The sequence below is a fragment of the Dysidea avara genome, chromosome 10 (assembly GCF_963678975.1).
Source record: "Dysidea avara chromosome 10, odDysAvar1.4, whole genome shotgun sequence".
NCBI classification, from domain to species: domain Eukaryota; kingdom Metazoa; phylum Porifera; class Demospongiae; order Dictyoceratida; family Dysideidae; genus Dysidea; species Dysidea avara.
The window spans coordinates 14,438,139-14,458,486 of NC_089281.1; the positions used below are offsets into that span (position 1 = coordinate 14,438,139).

The window sequence follows — 20,348 nt, forward strand, 5'->3', positions numbered from 1 at the left end:
GTACTGCATGATTCTACACTCTGGGTAAGCTTTGATGTACACTTATACCCACATTGTGTTAGTATCTTTTAAAGCAACAAATAAAATGACAATTGTATGAAAAGAAAAGCAAAAAAATAAAATAAAATCCATTGTGAATATTCAAACACACATAGATCAGTGCTAGTCCACAGTGTAAACATGGTCATATGGGGCTTGACTTCATGTATGGCCATCACTAAACCTCCGAAAATTTAATTACTACAATTGGTATTTGGAAAACCACATCAGTAACTGAAATAGGTATTTATTAACTACCTTCAACCCAACTTCATTGTACAAAAATTTAAAAGCACAAGAATTCGTCCAGGCAAGTAAAATTAATTTTTTACAACAGACTCAATAAATTTACTAATGTTACCTCGTAGCTTCAGAAGAGCCAGATATGTTGCTCAGTTGTGAGAAGGGACGAGGTAAAGGTAATGCTGTGACATCAGCACTCATTCTACTGCCTGTCTGTTTGTTGGTACGTCGTCTCATGCTCATGCTGCGAGCATTACGATTAAACCCTATAGATGTTGGTCTTTGATAAATCTCTTGTGTTTCTGGTGATTAAAAGATATCATTTCTGACTGCTAATGATCATGACTGACCCTTTAATCTTTTCATTTGCTCCATAAACAAATCATGTATGGCATCAGTCCATTCCATCTTATCCTCTTCACTATCAGCCTACAACATGGGTAACTTTAGTAACAACAGCAATGGTTGATGTCATGTAGGAACCTGGAACACAATCGTGTGCTTCTTACGATCCCACAACTCAAATCTCAATGGGTGGCCATTGATGTTTTCTCTGAGACCAAGCTCATTTGTCTACAAAGAGACTTGAAAACTTCATCATCACTAACACTCAGCCATACTTTATAAGACTCTTTGTAGGTGAATGTTTCCGTGCTACCTTTAGCTACTTTGTTCTTCTTAGCGACAATGATCATGTTCTCAAACAAGAACACTCTCCTTCTTGAGGAGCTAAACCTTCCCTCGACGACAGTGAGGTCACCTTGGTGCTGTAGTAAGCCCTGTTCAATTAGGCCACCCTGGTAAGATAATATAAACACATAACAGGACTGACAGGTTCATTCAGTCTGCTCAGTCAGTCTCATGGTAATTTAGCCCACTGGACCCTTGTGTGAAGTAGTATGGTGCATGTTCTTTTTTTTTTTGAGCAAAATCCTAATACAATGCACACCAAAAAAGCATCCTTCAACTAAACAACTTTATGGTGTTTATTTGCAAGGAGTAAATATATAGGTGTATCAAGTAGAGAGGAAATGGTATGCAATATGTGTGTTTCAGAAATTTGCCATTTTGTTCATACCATGAACCACAATACTGGGTTCATAATAGGGATCACACATTTTGTTGTTGTTGCAAAAATTGTTTTAGAACCTACCAAAAGAAACTAACTTGGAAAAAACATCATTTAACTAAAAAAAAGCCCTCTAGTGAAAATGAAACAAGTACATTATAGAGAATAATGAAATCGGTTCATAAACACAGCAACAGTTTACAAGGAGCATTCCAGGATAAAAGGTAGCAACGCATGTGTGCATGTCCATGACTCTTTTTTTTTGGAATGAAAACAGACCAAACCAGGATGTTTCTTTGTCCATTACACATGCAGTCATAAAAGATTTTGCTCAGAATTGGGTTTTATTGGTGTGAGCTTCTTGTCACTAATGAAACCTGCAAGGTGGCTTTTTTGTTCCGTGAATAGTGCATGAGCAATTACTTTTACTAATAACTGAAATCTATATAGAGCTATGTTGAAATACTTTAATAGAACCACTATACTTAAAGCACTCTAATAGAACAGTCATTTCTGTGTATGGATAACTGCATCAAATCATAATAAATTAATAAAAAGTAGTTTCAAAAGAGAAATAGGGATAGTTGAAAAAGACCATGAAACAAGAAGGGATCACCAGAGTGATAATGTAACGCTATTTATCATATTCAAAAGGATGAATGTAAGCATTTCACTTTTGACAGTCACTATGGAGTTCTGTGGTTTTCATTACCACCCAGTGATCCCTTCTTGTTTTGTCCCCAGAAATCCCTATTCCCCTATTGTGAAATTCATCTAGTACTTACACTGAAACCACTCAAGTTTTCAACAGCTAGCATATTGTCACCATGATGAAGAACAAAATTGGCTATCTTGTAGGCTTCCTAAACAATTTAAATAATCACCATGACAACCACACAATACTACCTTGAGATCATCATATCCTCTAATTGATGATTGTGAATATTTAGTCATCCTCTGCAGAATATCACCATGGATACTAGCTCATGGTAGGCTAGTTACTTACCTCAAGGAATAAACAATAGCGAGTCATCCTCTGAAAAGGCAATAACAAATTCTCCATCAGAGGAAAAGGGTCAGAAAGTCTCTTCTGTATTGGCTGCAGTGGAACACAACAATTTGTAAACTGTAAAATCATATGGCCCCAACACAATAACGCTTTTTTACTAAAGCAGTACAATTTGTATTGAGTTTGAATATCTGACCCCAAGTGAACGTTCTATTATAGAGTACTAGTAGTGTATGCCTGTGACTTACAGCAAAGTACTCTGCCCCACACTCCTTCATCAATTTTTCTTGTGCTCTCATGTTTTTGAAATACCATGAGTAGTTCATTATGAATCCTTCCTGTTGTTGAAGTGATATTATTAACAGCTTTACTGATATTATAAACTACCAACATTGTCAATGAAAACTTTCCCAAGTTTCATTGGACTTTGTTTGATGCTTTGTAGTTGTGGTAAAAACATGCTATAGGAAATCATCGTGGAAAAATAACCAATAATAATGAGAGCTTACTCCCTGTTGAAGCCATACAACATTTCTATGTTAGCAAACATGATGTTTTTCTTGCCGACAAGACCTCCTGGTAATCCTTCCAACATCTCTAGCTCTCCAATATAGTTCTATAAAACACCTCTGTACTGCACCTAGCCCTGTATTAGGATGGACACTCACCTCACACACATGACCTAACTTCTTAACATATTCTTCTTCCGTTTCAACCAATTCTGTCATTATCTGCCTACATACAAATTGAGTGACATTAATTTCATTACCTGTTATAAAAAATACTCCAACAGTGCACAGTATGTGTTCAAGTGGATGGGGACTTCAATGAAAGTCTTGGTGTATATAATAGTATACACTTATGTTGTATTTGATGATCATGCTGGAGGGTGTCACTCCAATAGCCACTGTACTATGATCTGCAATTGTGGTCAAAGTCAACGAGCAAAGCCAATTTTGCAACAGTCAAAAACTGTTTTACCAGGATGGTCAAAGCTGTGAGAGTACTAGAGAAAATCAATGGATTCAACTCAAAATGCAATTTTTAAATATTGACACTGACTGTCAGTGTCGATAAGTGCTACCACAATCTATTGACACCAACCAGAACAACTCAAGTATTCAGCACACCAGTTGTGTTTTTGGTGAGTTTGAGGTGAGCTAGGGTTGGAGGGAGAGAAGTGACTGTCCTGGTACCTTCATACTAATACCGACAGTGAAAGACATCACTATGCTTAACGGCAAACCTCAAGAGTGAAGCTTTAGTTTCTTCTTCACCAGGCATGGTTTTTCTCCTTATCCTTCTCAACTCGCATTTATAAGAAGGGAGAGTGGTCAGCTGGCAGTGGTGGTTGAATGGCAAGGATCCAGACTAGTGCATAGTAGCCATGGGTCAGGTATCTAAATTTTTTGTTTATGTTTTAATTGATGATTGGTATCAATAGCTGGCCTTTAAAAATAAGTCAAAATTGAATATCGATCTTAACAATTGCATTGACCATTACGGGTAACTGACTTTGCAGGAGTGCATGGTACAGCTTATGCCACGCTTCAAACCTATGAGCTTGGTCATGGATGTTATGAATGTTTATTCTTCAGCCTAACAACGCATGTGGACATGCAGCCAGCTGCGGGGCTCACGGTTTGGACGGCTGAGCTTCCAGGGGGGAGGGGGGCATGGCTCAGAACGCTGCATGTCCTGCGATAAATCCCTGAGAAATGCGTTTCGTCTTGGTGGTGCACGTCCACGCGCTCGATTAATACTCGAGAAAAACGGTATATCGACGTGGCAAACGCGAAGAGCACAAAAAACGGCAAACCGCTGGTAAGCGATGCCATTTATGGAAGTGGCTCCTATTAGTGATAGGTCGAGCCTATGGGGCGCCTCTCTACTGTGCCGCGGCTAACAGGAAAGACAGTCACCTAGGGGACCCTGTATATCCGGTAACACCTCCTGCAGATCTACCCAATCGAATGAGGCCGGATGATCGATGCTGTGTGGGTGTCGCGAGTGAATACACACTTCCACCCTTGAATGGTGTTAGAGAAATGTATTTAAAACGTAACCAACGACAAATTCAGTAATTGTGGGTTTCAATTTTATACATTACCTTCTTTTCTTGGCCATATCAGTTTGTGACTGCATTGATCCATCCCCTTCCTACAAAAATATACAAACTAGTAACATCAATGATGACTGTGCTACCTCTGGTACATCAGCTTCATCATTCTTCGATGATGAAAAGAAGGAATAAAAACCACCATCAAAGCTTTCTGCCATTCGCCCTAATTTTGTATGCTTCTTGCCATCTGATTCTGGCTCAGGGAATGTATAGACTCTCTTCCTTCCAGTTAAGCTGTACTCTTCTTCTGAGTCTTGTAGGACAGGAGCTGTGGGCACTTGAGCATCTAACACTTCCAGAGACTTATTCAGAGCAGCCTCAACCTCTGCTAGTGGTTCATGTGGATCTTCACACAACAACAAGCCGGCTCCTTCATCGTAAAGATCTGGGGTTCTTCTTCTTGACACTGGCAATGCTTCACCAGAATCAACACTATCCTCAGTCGATGGTGAGCCATCAGCTGATTTTTGCTTTGACTTTAGTTTGAATTCTGCTATACCCTTTTCAAGAGCTTCTTTATAAGTTGTAATTTTTTCAACTGTTTCTAAAATGCGATTGAGAGCAAAGATGGCATTTTCTTTGATCCACACTGATTGAACATTTTCAACAAGTTCTTGTAACTCAGTTTGTTCTTTAGCTGTGAGGGCTTCTTCATCATCACTCAATAAAGACTCCAGCTCTGACAGTTTCTGTTCAAAACTTTCCAAATTTGGTTTACAGTATACCAAAATACTGTTAACTTTAAGGCACCATATTATGGCCTAAGACAGAATATCATTTGAAATTAATGCACAGTACGATAGTAGTACCTTTTCTGTTAGCGTGTGGATTTTTATGGCATCCTGTAGGGCTCTCCTTCTTGTATCTAATGAAGCTTCAAACTTAGCTACTTGCTGACGAAGCTGGTCTGAGACAGATAGCACACTGTCCCCGTCAATGTGATCTAATCCTTTAAACTTTGTAGCTTCATCAGCTAATGCTTCTGCTTTAGATACTACTTCCTATTTTCAACACAGATACCCTTAAAATGCATCCACACTTGTCTGCATGCACATATAGACACAGACACACAAGCAATCGGGAACTTCTAAAGCATCAAAGGTGGAATATTATGAGCTCCTGATTAAATAGTGGGGTAAACTGGAGTAATGTGAGTAAAATTTCCCAACAACTGGTTATGGGCATTGCTGAGCATTGAAACTAAAGTACAGAGTTAAAGGAAGAAACTGAGTATTTTCTTCCTTTAAACCTAAGTACTAATAAGAATAAATACTTAGGTTTACAGGAAGAAAATCTATCCCTCCTGGAGGGACTAGACGTTGGGTGGCCTGCAGTTTGAATACTGGGGCAGGAGGAATTTTTTCCCTTTCTTTGGCCCTTTTCTGTTTCACCTTCTTGTTTATAGCTAGGTCAAGTTATCATTTTAAAAGTCTCCAGTTCCTGTTAGGTTAGGTAATCCAAAGGCTGCAGCACATGTTGCTGTCAGACCTTCAGCGCTGGCCACTGTAAAGTACTAATAAGAAACTGAAACATTGTAACTACCAGGTTGTTGTGTTAACCAATTGGCTGTGCTGCCTCACTGACACACACATGTACGCATGCACACACCTTAGAAGATGCTTCAAATTCATCAAGCTCTTTCAGAAAACATGTAGAAGCTTCTTTCGTTTCTCCTAAATCATCATTGGTCTGAAAATATTCTTCTGAGTAAAGTTTAAACCAGTCATTGACCTATGTACAACACACACCCAGAGAGGCTAACACTGCCATGTGATACAGCACACTAACCTGTTGGCATTTGTATTCATACTCTCTTAGTTCCAAATTTGTTTGTAATTTTGTATCCTTCGTTTGCCATAGCTGAGACAATCGCTCACCAACTGAGTGCACTTGAGATAGCAGTCTGCCAACTAGACTGGTGGATTCAATAAAGTCAGTATTATCTTTTAGTGAGTCCGATGGAGATTTCATGCGATGTTGAAGCTTTTTCCCTTCTTCAACCAACTGGTCAACGTGCAGGCTATCAAGCACAGCAGTCTTCTGGTCCTGATGTGCTCTTACAGCTGTTTTAGCTCTGGTGAGGTCTCTAGGTAGCTCTGGTGTCATGAGTACTTCAACTGTGTCAGCTAATCTCTTAGATAAGCTACAACAGTCACTCACAAAAGGTTCTACTTGCTATACGAGGTACGAATATCACACTACATACACTACTGCACACTTACCATACGATACTTCAACCAGTCAACATGTTTGTATTCACGAATTCCACCAAATTCACTTGTGAGATTATCCTTACTAACATATTCTGCCAGATCATCAACTAGACTTAACTAAGGGGAAACATGATGGTCACTAACTTAATAAAAACTAGGCCACAGGCCCTTCCTCTATAATAACCACAAAACCATTTTAGTCCTAAAATAATACTTCCTACACAAATGATAACAATAAACTTATCTCACTGGTAATTTTTCCCGTAACTCCTGTATTAAACTGTCCACCGAGGCTTCCTTAGCATGGACAATGAAAATTTTGTGAAATATCCAAGGTCTTGATTGCTAACAGAACAACATAAAATATTAACAGATCATTTTCAGGCAAAAATTAATATTACCTGAAACAGGACCATAGCATCTAGTAGAGATCTGGTGAAAGTTAGGTTAACCGAAGCTCCATTAATTATCACGGTAAGTCCTAACGCTCGTGCTGCATCACTATAGCAACAACACTATCCTACTGAACACTAATGGACATGACACACCTTGACATGGACACATAATAGGTGAACATATCCACCAGATCATTCTGCTTCAAGTTTTGGACAATTTGTGGCTCATTGTTACACACAGTACAATTGACACTTAACAATATCCTCCCAGACTTATCCTTACCACCTGTACAACAATATACCAACGAGGCTAGGCTATGGTGTTCTTACTTGATAAGAAAATTAATCCAGTGAGGAGGTTTTCCAGTGGGATTTTCACTGATGGAAACACTGCCTTTTGACCTAGCAACACGTACCTAATAATTCGCGAGTAGTGAAATATTAGCGGTTAATGCTTACACAGTGTAGACATCCCGGCTGGTGATTTTGCTCTGATACTGCCGAGGGATACTGCTAATAATTCCTTCACACGACCTCTGATGAAATGTAGTTTAATAATCGCGCACCATGTCAGTGGTACGTCAGCACACGTGAACTATGAACCGCTGTACACGCTGAGCGGAATGGCAGGATCACATGAAGCAGAATTAGCATTACCAGTTCTCCAGACTCCTAATGAAACAAAAAGTGAAGTAACTGAACAGCTGTCTGAGATTGAATATGTCCCGTACGAGTCGGAGCTACAATTGCCGGAGATTATGCGGTTGATGAAGGCCGACCTATCGGAGCCATACTCTGTATATACATACCGTTACTTCATTCACAACTGGCCCAAACTCTGCTTGATGGTATGCCCCTTTAGGAGCGTCTATTTACAGAGCGTGTATTTATGTAGGCGAAATGTGACAATCAATATGTGGGAGCCATTGTCTGTAAACTAGACATTCACCGCTACAACTCCAGGAGAGGATATATAGCAATGCTGGCTGTTGATAAGAATTATCGGAAGAGAAGAATAGGTAGGTTTGACATAGAGCTGTGAAACTGGACAGAATATATCATAACCGGTTACTGGACAAATCAGATATAACTGCCGGTTATCTGGTTAACTGAATTTAACAAAACTTTCTAGTTTTTAAGCTACAAGTTTATAGTTGATTATACTTGGCCAAAGTAATAGGCAACAAGTCATTGTACATAAAGCTGAATCCTACAACAAGTGTGATATCAATGTTGAAGGATGAAAAGAGTACCCAAACCATATGTTTTTAAGTGAAAATATTAGGGATCGGTTATAAGAAAAAATAACCAGTAACTGAAATTATAAAAATAACTGGTTGATTAACCAGTTAAGTGTCACAGCTCTAGTTTGACATGTTGAATGTGTAGTAAATCCAGAAATTTGAATCTCGACCTGTTTTGAGGAGTGTAAGGGGGTATCACGTAAGTACACATTGTAGGTTTATCTGCAACCATGGTCAAAATCTTGACCTGCCGAAATTTTGCTAAGAGCCTTAGCCTTTTCCAACATTTGACCTGTGACTTAGCTCAGTATTTTTCAATTGTGAACTTTTTTATCCTTGCCCTTTGACTTGGAGTTTGACCGTGGTCGCAGATCTACCTACAGTGAGTGCCCGTGTGTCACTGTCTGAGGTCTGAAATCATGTACAAGATTTTCCACCGTGATTCTGATTTCCAAGTTGCTTTTCTACTGGTTGCTTTTGTACTGATTTTTGCCTATATACATTATAGTTTATGGAAAAAGTTTCTGAAATGGATGTTGCAAGCTTGATTACCACACAAACATACAAGAAGTGTCGGATTCCTCTTAAGGGGGTGATACACCATAGATATTAGAGCCTATGGAGCCGGGATAAGAAACAGAGGCATGCGTGTATATCTGCCATTGATGCACTCTGCGTACATGTGGCCAGAATGACAGTTTGTGGTTTGGTTGTCCCTAAGTTATTTTCAATAACCTTGAGGTATTGCAGTTTATGTAGAGTGCTTTAATGCTTCTGGCTTCTGTTGTCTTGGGTGGTTTTCATCGTCCTTTAATATTTCGATGATCAATCATTTTTGTCTACCTGTTATGAAGAACAGTCTAGTTCCACTGGGAAAATAGTGTTGAAGTCTCCACAATACCATAAAATTTTGCCCTGTACTATTGAAATTCCATCTCGCATAACAACGTTTGTGCTGAAGTTGAAAAATCATGTAGTATTTTAGAGAATCGAAATGAAACTGCCAAAATGCATTAAACAAGTCGATTAATAAAGTGAAGTACACCATGCAAAGCCGTGCTGCTTCGCAGGATATTGTGGCATTGTTTAACTAGTCCTACCATCAACACAAGTAGGGAAAAAATCAGTGTCAACTGAGATTAAAACAGTTGATGGAGGTAAGAACTTACCTCAAGACTAACAAAACAAGCTTACCGTAAATCGGGAAATTTTTCATTCGAGATAATTTAGTTATAAAATAAATTCGATGTGTTATATTTTTGCGGACAGCCCAAGCCACAGAAATACTTTACCTGTGTACAGCAAATAATTAAAAATGGAGCTATTCACCTTGATGCTGTATTTGCAGTCGGCACACTTTCGGGTATAGAACCTAGCACCATGTATAGTATGTTCACGTTGAGCTGAATCCTGAAAAACGGCTAAAAATTAAAAGTGGATTTTTTCTCAACAGAGTTAACATTTCAGCCAACCAGATGATTATTGGTAACAGCAAAGGTGTCAACAACAGACACATACGGTTTGGCTCCATTACAAGTTCGGGAAAGGGCTGTAGTGGACACTGTACTTATATGGCTTCCCCATAGGAAATGTATTGTGAAAATTTTGATTGACCGTAAATATTATGTCAAACATTTGAACAACAAGATTTTGAAATATTTTTAGCGGGTCAAGCAGTACTACAAATGAGCCAAATTTCAAGATCGTGTGTAATTGCATCCATGAGTTATTAAATGTTTTTGAAGGTTCAGCTCAACGTGAACATACTATAGTAGTCACCGGCGCTATGCATTTTGTGTGCCAGAAATAAGCATGCAAGATACAATAAAACTGATAACAGGTACCTGTTGTACGATGAACGTACAATTCATGCCTCAGCCTCTACCCAGTGACTAGACACTATAACTATATTAAAATTGCAGCTAGCTACAGTGGCATGCAAACTTAGTTTGGCGGACATTGGAACACTGATGATAGGCCATCAGTCTTCCTGGCATCTCCAACAGTGTAAGTGTTTAGATGATTCGACCTCCAAAAATATTTCACAAGTAAAATATTCAAGAGTGAAAATATTTCGCATAATTTTTTTCGTTGGTCCAGGCAACCATGAAATATTATTACTGTCGAACATTATCCCGATCTACAGTATCTAGTACTCTTTAACATTCAGAGATTATCATGAATTATTCCGCATTCATAGAAAGCAAGAGTAGAAGTCACCATTTTGGCCTCACAAATTCACCAGATGTAGAGTGTTTCGGGGTGTGCACTCATTGTCTATTCCAGTTCCTTAGGCTCTGTTATCTATGGATACACAGACACTCACTGTAAATTTGTGCCAAGTCAACAACAGTCAAGGGAAAAAAATTGAGACCTAAATGTGACTGGATTTTGAAAAAGCAAAGATCATTAGTTTTAAGATAATGATATCAAGCTATTGTAACTTGCCAGAGCATGTGTGTGAAATTTATACCAGATTTGCATCGATTAGTTGATTACCTTTCAGAGCATCCCCTATACTCATAGCTGTTTAGCTGTTTGTACAGTTTCCCACCAAATTGAAAGTTTGTCTAGTGTAGTAGTATTATGAGGGGTCAATGGTGGAGTGGACAACATGCAGGTAGAATTCAAAATGGTACAGACACAAAGTTGTGGGCTCCCCAGTGGCTGATATAATCAGCACAGAAAACATTTGGCCAACTGTTACAGGGGATTTATTACTTCTTGCAACACAGAAGGCAAAAAGCGTAAAGCGTCATATGGCTTCTTTAATTGACCAAAGAATGTTGTTCTATAGTCCATATTAGGAATGATAACAGTAAACAACCACCATAATGGGAGTGAGCTATACATGTTTGTGGCTAGTTAACATGTAAGAAGCCATACCACGCTCTACGCTTTTCACTCTCCAATGTTGCAAGAAGTAATAAATCCTCTGTATAGGCCATCCACCACCAATTCTTATCAAGCCAGGTGTATTAATTTGAGATTTGCATGCAGAAAAGATCCTGGCCTGTGACTTGATGATTTTACAAAATTGATCCAATTAGCACACATCAGGCAAAATCAAACTAACACTGTTGGTTTTTAAGCCTCAGCATATATTGCTCAAACTGCTCAATGCTGGATTCAAAGGTTTCAAGTCATAGGTCATGGTGAAATTTCAGCCTGTTAATGACCTTGACTGTAGTTGCAGATCTCCCTATACATAGTATGTTCACGTTGAGCTGAATCCTCAAAAACATTTAATAACTCATGGATGCAGCTACACACAATCTTGAAATTTGGCTCATTTGTAGTGCTGCTTGACCCACTAAAAATATTTCAAAATCTTTTTGTTCAAATATTTGACATAATATTTACGGCCAATCAAAATTTTTGCAATACATTTCCTATGGGGAAGCCATATAAGTACAGTGTCCATTACAGCTGTTTCCCGAACTTGTAATGGAGCCAAACCTACGTGTCTGTTGTTGACACCTTTGCTGTTACCACTAATCATCTGGTTGGCTGAAATGTTAACTTTGTTGAGAAAAAGTCCACTTTTAATTTTTAGCTGTTTCTCAGGATTCAGCTCAACGTGAACATACTATAGTGTGTGCCTACATGACATCCCCTCTGAGGTAAGGAAAAGTGAGATTTGCTTGCTCAAGAGTTTTCCTTTCAATTGGTTTTTACGTGTTAAATAGCAATATTTGGTTAATTAAATCTGCATCTTAGGTTGTTGGGGCACTGTTGTATCTTCCTCACTAGGTTTGAATCATGCAAGAAGCTTATTTGCCATGCTTATAGGCCAATCAAATGTTTTCCTCACACGTAATGCTGATCGATAGCTGAGCATGTTTTTTCACAGGTTCGACGCTGGTGAAAGAGATCATCAGACAGATGATAATTGAAGGGTGTGATGAGGTGAGACAGGTCTAATATAGAGTGTATTAATACTCCATTTATTACAGGTTGTGCTGGAGGCTGAGGTGACCAACTCAGCAGCTCTTAGCTTGTATGAAAACTTGGGATTTGTCAGGGACAAATACCTCCACCGATACTATCTCAGCGGTGTGGACGCTTATAGGCTAAAACTATGGCTTAATGACCCTGTATTGGAATATTGTTAGCATTTTGTAAAATAAAAATTTTAATAAAAATTTTATAATTGTTCTAAATAAAGCGCGTTAATGATGTGCATTAGCTGGAGTAATGGTAGCTGTATTTCCTGTTGGGAAGCTCGTATACCTCGGGGTGAAGCAGATATCTAAGCCGATTGCTCGAGCGTTACAAGCTTATGCTCGAAGGAATGAATTTATGAGATTATACGTGTGCAGCCCTCCAGCCCAAGGTGATTGATCGAGATCGAGTCGGTTTAATTTAGCTGTATATCGCTCTTTGCTGACTCGCACAAATTACGATGTTAAGCCTCTACCCTTTGTTTGAGCTATGTAGGGATAAAGCCAACTTATAATATTTAACAGCAACAGCTCAACAGGCACTAGTTCATGCTTGCATCACGTACAATTTCATGAATTTATCCCTAGAATGTACGATATCTGTTTTGGGTAAATATGCTTCAAGTTTGATGCCTTTGGTGGTGGTAGAGCACGAACCGTAATTTTACACAATAAGAGCTAGCATTGCTTGATGTTCATACTGCATGTAATGTGAATGGTAGACACTCTACCTGCTGCTAAAATGTGAAGTTCTGGTTTTCTTTTTTTTTTTTAATTACTGTGTAGGGGATTCACGTAGTTAAAAATGATTGTGAATGATTCACACAAAAATAGCCCTGGATTAAAGTGTCTTCAATACCAACAGCCTAGCTAGTGTACTGAATAACTATAGCTAGCTAGCAACAATTCACATTATAAAAAGAATTCACTAGTGAAAATTTTGCCCCTCAAAAATTGCCCAATGTACAGTACCTTAGGTGAATTTGCCCCACTAATCCCCATATTGAAGGTTACAACACATTATTAAACTTTTGGTCTCTCTCCCAACAGCATACCACAAGCTACAAGTGTTTGTAAGGATGAGATTGATGGGTTCACAGGCACCAGTGGAAGTACAGAGACTATCTGAAGACAAGGCAGTACAAATGGGTAGTGAATTACTGGGAGAGCTGATGTTATTTGCAGTGGGTGCTGGCCTGATCAGTTATGAGTATATTCGTAGTGCACAGAAAGCTAAGGAGAAAGAAGTGGCACAAGATGACCACATTGTGGCATTGAGCAGGAGAGTATACACTCTTGAAAATGAATTGAAATCAATTAAAGTAGGATTGGAAAATAACAAGATGTCAGAGACATCAAAATCAGAAATGTCGGAAGTTAAACCAAAATGAGAAGTGATTTTTTTTTTATTGAATGATAATATTGTGTACAATGATATGTTACTTTTTACGGTGCTTGTTGGGTTCGAGGGACTTCTTCATGAACTCTTGCAGAGCTCTGAGCCTGGCATCGATTTCTGATATCTCTTCAGTTCTTTCTAAATAACTAGAGTCTAAAGACAAGCCACTGAAGGAATGTCCACAGTACAATCACAATATACCATTATGAGCTGTGGTGGCTTTTCTCTTTGTAGTGGCTTCTGGGGAGTCTCTTGTTAATGGCTGGAATAACAACTGTTATATCTGCTGTGTTAGTCCAGAGGAGGTTGGTCATATGTCATTAAACATCATGTAAAGTTTAACCCCACAAATCAGTGTATCCTTCCAGGGCTCACAAAACCTTTTCCAGCCAGCTAAGAAACATTATCCTAATTCTTGTGGATGTGACAAAAGATTTCAAAATACCAATTTCTACGCATACTAATAGGTTATGACCAACCTCCTCTGATATTGGTCATTACCTACCTTGTCCCATGCTTGTCTTATTGCTGGTTTCTTGCTACTTGATAATTGCTTTCTGTGTGAACAGAAAGCATAATGTGAGTTAACCCAATAATAGTGACTGACCTTGTCCTGCCTACTGATCCTCCACTATCTGAGCCAACTGAAGATCTCCTCGATGATGCTTGACTTGATAAACTGCCAACTACACAGCACCATCAAGTGGTGAGGTTATATAGACATTTACCTGAAGATGTTCGTGTTCTAGAACCTGTGTAAGCATAGAACAGTATGTTGTACCTATGGACTATATTCACCATATATTTGTCTTGACGTTCTAGTGGTTTGTCCTAGAGGAGGTCTGGTGGCACTGCTGTACACTCTTCCTCTTTCCAATGAACTAGATCGTGATCTAGGCTTCCTCCTAATACAAAGTAGCACATCAATAAACCTGTACTATAATGACTGCTCTATTAGGGTAGTTGAGTGCTCTATTAGATATTATTTAACATTTTCAGATCGTATTAACTCTGTGAAGTGATTGGACTGATCCTCTGCGAGTCACAACTGATATTGGCAGTCTATTTATCATTTAGAAACAAATGTGACCTCATATTGCATTCTAATAACTATACACTAATGTACAGGGTGATACTATTACACAAGAACTATGTTTTATGTGTCACAAGCTATTTGGTTGGTAACTGACATACAGGAATGAAATTTTAGTATACCTTGTTTATGAAAACTTAATGCACATTGAATGAAACTTTGGCCTGCCATGTTTGTTTAAGGCTATTTAACCTCTGGTGAGGACCTGTGTGTCTATAATTTCACTGTAGTATTACCCAAGACGGTGATCTATTTCTTGTTGCCGTCTTGTCTTCTCCCTTACATATCTATACAAAGTAAAGGATTAACTCAAGATCATTTATTAGGTAAAAGGATACGCAGTAGGATCAAATCTTGGTGAAGGAGTCCGATAAGATTGTCGTGGTGCTTGTCTCTCCCCACTGCCCGATCGTTTCCTAAATTGTGTGGATTTCCCTGAGGAGGTGTATTTTGTACCTGGTGAAGGTCTAAGACCACGCCTATGGAGGAGGGGCAGATAACACCAGCTAAACACAATGCTTTACCACACCCTCTCTTCAGTACAGCTAGTTCATTGTTTAGACTCTTAACACGAGCTTGTAATATTCGTTCTGTGGACCTCAGCTCCTTCAACTAGACCTCACATGATTAACATTTGACTACAAGTAGAGGTACCTCTTGTATCAACTCTTGTAACTCCTGATTTTTCTTTGCTGCATATCTCTGGTGTTTAGACCGCTCCCTTAACAAGTCTTCCTACAGGTCGATATAATTGATTATAACATGGTCTGAGTTTTTACCTCCAAGTTTTTAATAACTTTCTTGAGCACTCTTATCTCCTTAGAACCTTTTCTGTCTTGAGAATGGACCACTTGACATTTGAATTCCTCAAATGCTTCTTCTAATTGTTCTTTTTCTTGTAATAAAGTGTCATAACTAGCATGGACAGGTTATACTACTCTAATAGAACAGTCACAACTAACTCTTGTTGTAGTCCTATCAAATTGTTATACTTCTTCACACCATGACCACTCTATCATAACCATTGGTCACAAACACATCGAATATTCAGTAACACACCTTGTATTGGTCCAGTTCATTCTGTAGTTTCCTAATAGTATGTTGTAACACTATAGGATCAGGTTTACCAGAGTAGGGTAGTGCTAACGGATAATGGATCCTACATCACAATGATTAGCTATACTTGAACACACAGTATTACACTTACCGGTCAAACTCAACAGTGTATGTTAGGATGAGGTATCGTTTAGCCTCTATATTGGAGCTCTTCCTACTAGGGGATACCCCTGGGGTGAGGCCCAGTTTTTGGTTACGTAAAGCCTCAAGGTCAGTGTAAGTTAACAAGTCCAGGCTGACACTATCACTGCTACTCAGTACTGCTGAATGTAACATGTTGACAAATACTGGGAACTGTTTGAAATTTCCCGTCTTCCTGGTCAACTCTTCAATATCTATGCATTGTAACACTATAACATAGGAAGATCATGGCTTATAAGTTACGTTTTGGAGTAAAGTTGTTTCTCCATTGGTCAGCGCTGAGCTTCTCTTCTACCTGAACGACGAGTTGCCCGTCCTCAACACTCGACATCACTTCATATTCATTGTCCCTGAACACAAACACGCGACACACGCGACCTGGTAAAGCAGAAGACATTTCTCCGTCCCAGCTAAGTTTTAATTAGCGCCACAAACTCAAATCCCTAACATGCACGTGATCTATGATTCCATAAAAAGTAATTATGGCGGGGGCGGGTAGGTGTATGTTGATGTGTCCAACACAAGAAAGATTAAGGTATTAGCAATATGTTTCAACTATAGAGTTTGCTTCACTTTGCTCATTTAGGAGGGAAAGAGAAAGAAGACTACATATTTTAGAAGTTGACAAGCACTCTACCACTGAGTCCACTGACACCCACCCAAGGTTAGTAAACTCATACTATAATTATAGGAGTACACTTTATGTACAGGTCATCAGAGGGACTGGCAGTGAAGGAATACGTTAGGTCAGCAGCTGGATGTAATCTTAGTAGGGAGGAATGGTTGAGACCACCTAAAGTATTATTAGCAACAGTGGATTACCTTATAAGGTAAATATGTTGTGACTTGATGATGTGACATTTTAATATTGCTGATTGATAATCTAGTTGTAATAATATTATAGTTTTATCATCATCATTACTTTGTTAGGTAAAAAAGTAATATTGCTGATTAGTAGTCTATGCTATCACAAAAATAGTAATATCATCAGTTTTATTGGTTACTTTGTTAGGTAAAAACATCCTGACCTTATCCAGCATGTTTTTGTGCTGACCAGACTTGTGGTTTGACTAATATAGCTAATTAGATCACGTCTTGTTTATACAAACTTTGCCACCCACTCTGTTGTCAGTTCACCTTATTGTTATAAACTCTTGCTATTATTAGTCTGAGGCAAAAATGACTTGCTATAATAGGTAAAAAATTTGTTATAACATTGGTACCTAATTTAAGCACATGTGCTATTACTGTGGTTTACAGTGTTACTGATAGAAAGGACCACCCTTGGTGGAAAGTGTACGAGTTTGTGGATGACAGGATTCGTTGTGTCCGCCAAGACCTTGTTATACAGGTGTGTAGTCCTACATAATGTACCATGTTGGCTAGAACTTCTTGAGGGAAATAAAATAATGGTTTAGGTTGTTGAAAAAAAAACAAACATTTCAAAACAAAATCAATCGAGTCACTTTTGGGCATAGAAACACAAAAACATCGAGCTCCCTCAACAATTCTAGCCAAACTCTGTAGATGTAATGTGTGACTATACGTCTGTTGTTACTAGGGTAGTGAAGGCAATGAAGCTATTTCTATTCTAGAAAAGTGCACAAGGTTTTACTTGTATGCTCAATATCGGTGAGTGATAGACAGTGTTAGAGACATGGGTTAGGATAACAGCTATATCAATGGCTTGCCCTATTAGTTTGGCCAGGAGCCATGAGCTCCTAATTTGGCTGATGACCTGACAATTGTTTCTAGCACCAACAAGCATGATACCACTAAATGTGTTGAGCAGTACATGTCATCATAGGTTATGTTGTCAACGTGACAAATTTGATGTCAAGATCAACAGTGATCAAATAAGCCATTGCCTTTCAAGCCTCACACATCTCTACAAGAATCACAGCTCCCCTAGCCAATCAGAGATGACTGGTTACATGTTACTACACAATATAGGTGACCACTGCGTATGGTATATGGTGTCTTTTAATCCTGTTATTGTACAGGTTCCAATGAAACATTGACTAGTGTGATAACATCACATTTGAGGTACAGTCATTAGTGTAAACTATGTGGTCTGGTTAAATGTGCGTGTTTATATACAATGAACACTCTCAATACTTTGGAACAAAAAATTTGGCCTGGTTGCAACAAAGGAGTTTTCCTTAATACATAAGAGGCACCAAAAATAATTGTAGTTGATTTTAAAGTTGGCTAACAGAGGTTTTGCTGTAATTGTGTGTTTCAGCAGTAACAAATAATGCACGAATGAATTTAGTGAACCTGTAAGCATGTTTCTAATGGGTTTGTGTGTGGCTAAAAATATGTACTTGAGTATGATGTGATATTCCAAGAGGACAGATTGCATGTTTCTGGGAATATTTACACCAGGTACAACAAAATTGCTGTGTGCAAATGAGATGATCTTTCAGCTTGGTTCAAATGTTTAGTTTGCTTCATGAAAAGAAACCAGCGACAAAGATCACATTTTGTACTGCTTGGATGAGTTAGAGATTTCTAGTGTGATTCACAACATTGTCATCATGTCATGACTGCAGTACAAGTTTACATTCCAGTTGACACTGTGTTCAAATAAAGTTAACGTTTATCACTTCAGGGAAGACCCAACTGTGAAGCTGGCACTGGACATGAACATGCTGTATCTATCAAGACATTACATACAGTTCTTTAAGAAATTGAAACACTTAACCCCACTAAGTCAGTGTGCCTTGCTCATTCACTTGGATAAGTTTAAATGGTAAGGACACATCACATAATACATTGACATATGTAACAATAATGTCTTGCAGTGATTGCCTGAAGGTGATAGAGAATGCCTATGGGGTACAAAACAGCTCATTGCCAATGAGGTATTATTAACTATAGTTACAACACGGTAACATGAGGTGTCTCACTATTGCAGCGTACTTAGTTCATGGCTAGGCTTCAACAGTCAGGTAGACACACAAGCCTTCCTCACATCTCTAGGTTAGCCTGTGTTATTGTGTACTGATCTGTAATGCCACACTTTTAACATCTCTACGATCTGATACTCAATGTTACCATAAAGTCAGATTGGCAAGGATGTTGTGTTCAGCAGTGTTATAATGAAGCCTGACTTTGTGGCCACCTCTTTAATAAATCCACCCCAATTGGATCCCAAACATAGTCAAGGAGACTTCATGATCCTATAGGGATTCCACATTTATGAGGCTATAATTTTACTTCTGTATATGTCCTATCGGTGCAGAAACAATGTCAGATTATAGTGGTGGTAAATTGGAGTGGTTGTGATCATATTAATGTTATCATTAGGAGTGCCAGTAGTTGGTAATAAAGTGACGGTTAACAAGAGAAGAGCACCACAGGAGGTGATGATAGTGTCCTAATTTGATACTTGTATTAGTTGTTGTTACAGGTTGATGCTAACTGTTGTCAGTATCATGTCATTGAACAACTAGTTGATGTCACACAAACACCGTCACTGTTTCTAAACAACTCCTAGTTGCTTGCTTCTCTTGTTGGCATACATCTAACATCAGTTCTTTGGGAGGCTCTCCAACTTTTTCTTGTACTGATCTGCAATTCTCTTCTGTTCAAAATGTTTCACCTACACAGAATCAATGAAAGCATACATATGTACATGACAACAGTATAAGGGGCATCAACACATAACCATGACACTATAACATACGATGTGTACAGTGTGGCATCAAATTGTAATTAATGAGTAACTCATTAATGAACAGGATTACACTATCCCACTAATAAGGAACATCAGTACTAGTTAGGGGACTGGACACTGGTGAATTGTGAAACATCACGATTTGATTGAGAAATATTATACACACAAAGCTGCTGCTACCAGTCTAGTTATAGTCAGTATACTACTGTACAACTGGATTTCTACAATATGCATTACACCACTAATACAGTGTATAACAGGTACATTATTTACTCACTTAAATTATGTGGCTACTATTACCCTAGTGTCAAAAATCACTGTGGCTACTATTCAAGGGTGGCCACTATTTGAGGGTGGTGTTTATATTTATAGCAGAAGCAGCTCTTTAAGTGTGAACAAAAACTGTTAACAACCTCAAGCAGAGGAGGTTGGACACGCACACATGAGCGTATACATTTTGTATTGAAAGTTTAACCAAGCGCTCACCAAACTTTTCACAAATACCATTCGAAAGTGCACTTCAAGTTTAGTCTATTTGGCCGGTCTACCCCATTCAACCCCACTACTCCAGGCACGTAACTCACTCTTGAAATCTACGGGGATCACGTGTGTAAGCGTTTGCTGGGTGGAATCAATGTA

The 20,348-nt window shown here is 38.7% G+C and overlaps 5 protein-coding genes across 5 annotated transcripts in view; 3 read left to right on the forward strand and 2 right to left on the reverse strand.

Moving 5' to 3' along the window:
* The window catches only part of LOC136267963 (guanine nucleotide exchange factor DBS-like), a 9,401-nt gene extending 1,696 nt beyond the window's left edge, over window positions 1-7,705 (reverse strand). The window contains exons 1-22 of the mRNA XM_066063182.1: window positions 7,550-7,705; window positions 7,421-7,492; window positions 7,244-7,376; window positions 7,097-7,196; window positions 6,945-7,040; window positions 6,705-6,812; window positions 6,271-6,657; window positions 6,091-6,213; window positions 5,292-5,483; window positions 4,566-5,243; window positions 4,471-4,520; window positions 3,029-3,095; window positions 2,870-2,976; window positions 2,752-2,821; window positions 2,609-2,698; window positions 2,358-2,450; window positions 2,258-2,308; window positions 2,137-2,214; window positions 903-1,079; window positions 766-855; window positions 633-711; window positions 401-584 (exon numbers count right to left, since the gene is read on the reverse strand). Of these exons, the coding sequence (XP_065919254.1) occupies window positions 401-584; window positions 633-711; window positions 766-855; window positions 903-1,079; window positions 2,137-2,214; window positions 2,258-2,308; window positions 2,358-2,450; window positions 2,609-2,698; window positions 2,752-2,821; window positions 2,870-2,976; window positions 3,029-3,095; window positions 4,471-4,520; window positions 4,566-5,243; window positions 5,292-5,483; window positions 6,091-6,213; window positions 6,271-6,657; window positions 6,705-6,812; window positions 6,945-7,040; window positions 7,097-7,196; window positions 7,244-7,376; window positions 7,421-7,492; window positions 7,550-7,562 (3,038 nt within the window). The 5' untranslated portion in view covers window positions 7,563-7,705. The remainder of the gene's footprint in view (window positions 1-400; window positions 585-632; window positions 712-765; window positions 856-902; window positions 1,080-2,136; window positions 2,215-2,257; window positions 2,309-2,357; window positions 2,451-2,608; window positions 2,699-2,751; window positions 2,822-2,869; window positions 2,977-3,028; window positions 3,096-4,470; window positions 4,521-4,565; window positions 5,244-5,291; window positions 5,484-6,090; window positions 6,214-6,270; window positions 6,658-6,704; window positions 6,813-6,944; window positions 7,041-7,096; window positions 7,197-7,243; window positions 7,377-7,420; window positions 7,493-7,549) is intronic.
* On the forward strand, window positions 7,580-12,501 carry LOC136267975 (N-alpha-acetyltransferase 30-like). The gene is made up of 4 exons (XM_066063199.1): window positions 7,580-7,938; window positions 7,986-8,109; window positions 12,188-12,243; window positions 12,291-12,501. The coding sequence occupies exons 1-4, from the start codon at window positions 7,630-7,632 to the stop codon at window positions 12,447-12,449; spliced, it is 648 nt and encodes a 215-aa protein (XP_065919271.1). The 5' UTR covers window positions 7,580-7,629; the 3' UTR covers window positions 12,450-12,501.
* A 5-nt stretch (window positions 12,502-12,506) lies between these two features.
* LOC136267978 (optic atrophy 3 protein homolog) lies at window positions 12,507-13,727 on the forward strand. The gene is made up of 2 exons (XM_066063201.1): window positions 12,507-12,670; window positions 13,329-13,727. Exons 1-2 carry the CDS (start codon window positions 12,532-12,534, stop codon window positions 13,667-13,669), a joined length of 480 nt encoding a protein of 159 aa, XP_065919273.1. The 5' UTR covers window positions 12,507-12,531; the 3' UTR covers window positions 13,670-13,727.
* On the reverse strand, window positions 13,651-16,490 carry LOC136267968 (centrosomal protein CCDC61-like). Its single transcript, XM_066063190.1, has 15 exons — window positions 16,271-16,490; window positions 15,978-16,221; window positions 15,830-15,929; window positions 15,733-15,782; window positions 15,550-15,685; window positions 15,425-15,505; window positions 15,300-15,382; window positions 15,109-15,249; window positions 15,007-15,057; window positions 14,476-14,582; window positions 14,406-14,429; window positions 14,285-14,363; window positions 14,183-14,234; window positions 13,879-13,939; window positions 13,651-13,830 (listed from the first exon to the last, which is right to left on the reverse strand). The coding sequence occupies exons 1-15, from the start codon at window positions 16,422-16,424 to the stop codon at window positions 13,718-13,720; spliced, it is 1,476 nt and encodes a 491-aa protein (XP_065919262.1). The 5' UTR covers window positions 16,425-16,490; the 3' UTR covers window positions 13,651-13,717.
* LOC136267972 (SAC3 domain-containing protein 1-like) lies at window positions 16,483-19,975 on the forward strand. Its single transcript, XM_066063196.1, has 12 exons — window positions 16,483-16,562; window positions 16,614-16,691; window positions 16,738-16,857; window positions 17,288-17,378; window positions 17,589-17,659; window positions 17,835-17,980; window positions 18,031-18,073; window positions 18,642-18,782; window positions 18,835-18,894; window positions 18,948-19,012; window positions 19,340-19,395; window positions 19,443-19,975. Exons 1-12 carry the CDS (start codon window positions 16,510-16,512, stop codon window positions 19,527-19,529), a joined length of 1,011 nt encoding a protein of 336 aa, XP_065919268.1. The 5' UTR covers window positions 16,483-16,509; the 3' UTR covers window positions 19,530-19,975.
* Window positions 19,976-20,348: the final 373 nt, after the last annotated feature.

Excerpts from the sequence above, each read along its gene's own strand:
- LOC136267975 (XM_066063199.1), top strand. The coding sequence starts at position 7,630 with ATGAAATGTAGTTTAATAATCGCGCACCATGTCAGTGGTACGTCAGCA. Across the intron at positions 7,939-7,985 it reads GGCCCAAACTCTGCTTGATG|GCGAAATGTGACAATCAATA; the intron begins GTATGCCCCTTT and ends GTATTTATGTAG. Across the intron at positions 8,110-12,187 it reads TTATCGGAAGAGAAGAATAG|GTTCGACGCTGGTGAAAGAG; the intron begins GTAGGTTTGACA and ends GTTTTTTCACAG.
- LOC136267968 (XM_066063190.1), bottom strand. The coding sequence starts at position 16,424 with ATGTCTTCTGCTTTACCAGGTCGCGTGTGTCGCGTGTTTGTGTTCAGG. Across the intron at positions 15,506-15,549 it reads AAGTTATTAAAAACTTGGAG|GAAGACTTGTTAAGGGAGCG; the intron begins GTAAAAACTCAG and ends ATCGACCTGTAG. Across the intron at positions 14,583-15,006 it reads GAAATAGATCACCGTCTTGG|GAGGAAGCCTAGATCACGAT; the intron begins GTAATACTACAG and ends ACTTTGTATTAG.
- LOC136267972 (XM_066063196.1), top strand. The coding sequence starts at position 16,510 with ATGGCGGGGGCGGGTAGGTGTATGTTGATGTGTCCAACACAAGAAAGA. Across the intron at positions 17,981-18,030 it reads CATGTTACTACACAATATAG|GTTCCAATGAAACATTGACT; the intron begins GTGACCACTGCG and ends GTTATTGTACAG. Across the intron at positions 19,396-19,442 it reads AGAGAAGAGCACCACAGGAG|GTTGATGCTAACTGTTGTCA; the intron begins GTGATGATAGTG and ends TTGTTGTTACAG.
- LOC136267978 (XM_066063201.1), top strand. The coding sequence starts at position 12,532 with ATGGTAGCTGTATTTCCTGTTGGGAAGCTCGTATACCTCGGGGTGAAG. Across the intron at positions 12,671-13,328 it reads GTGCAGCCCTCCAGCCCAAG|CATACCACAAGCTACAAGTG; the intron begins GTGATTGATCGA and ends CTCTCCCAACAG.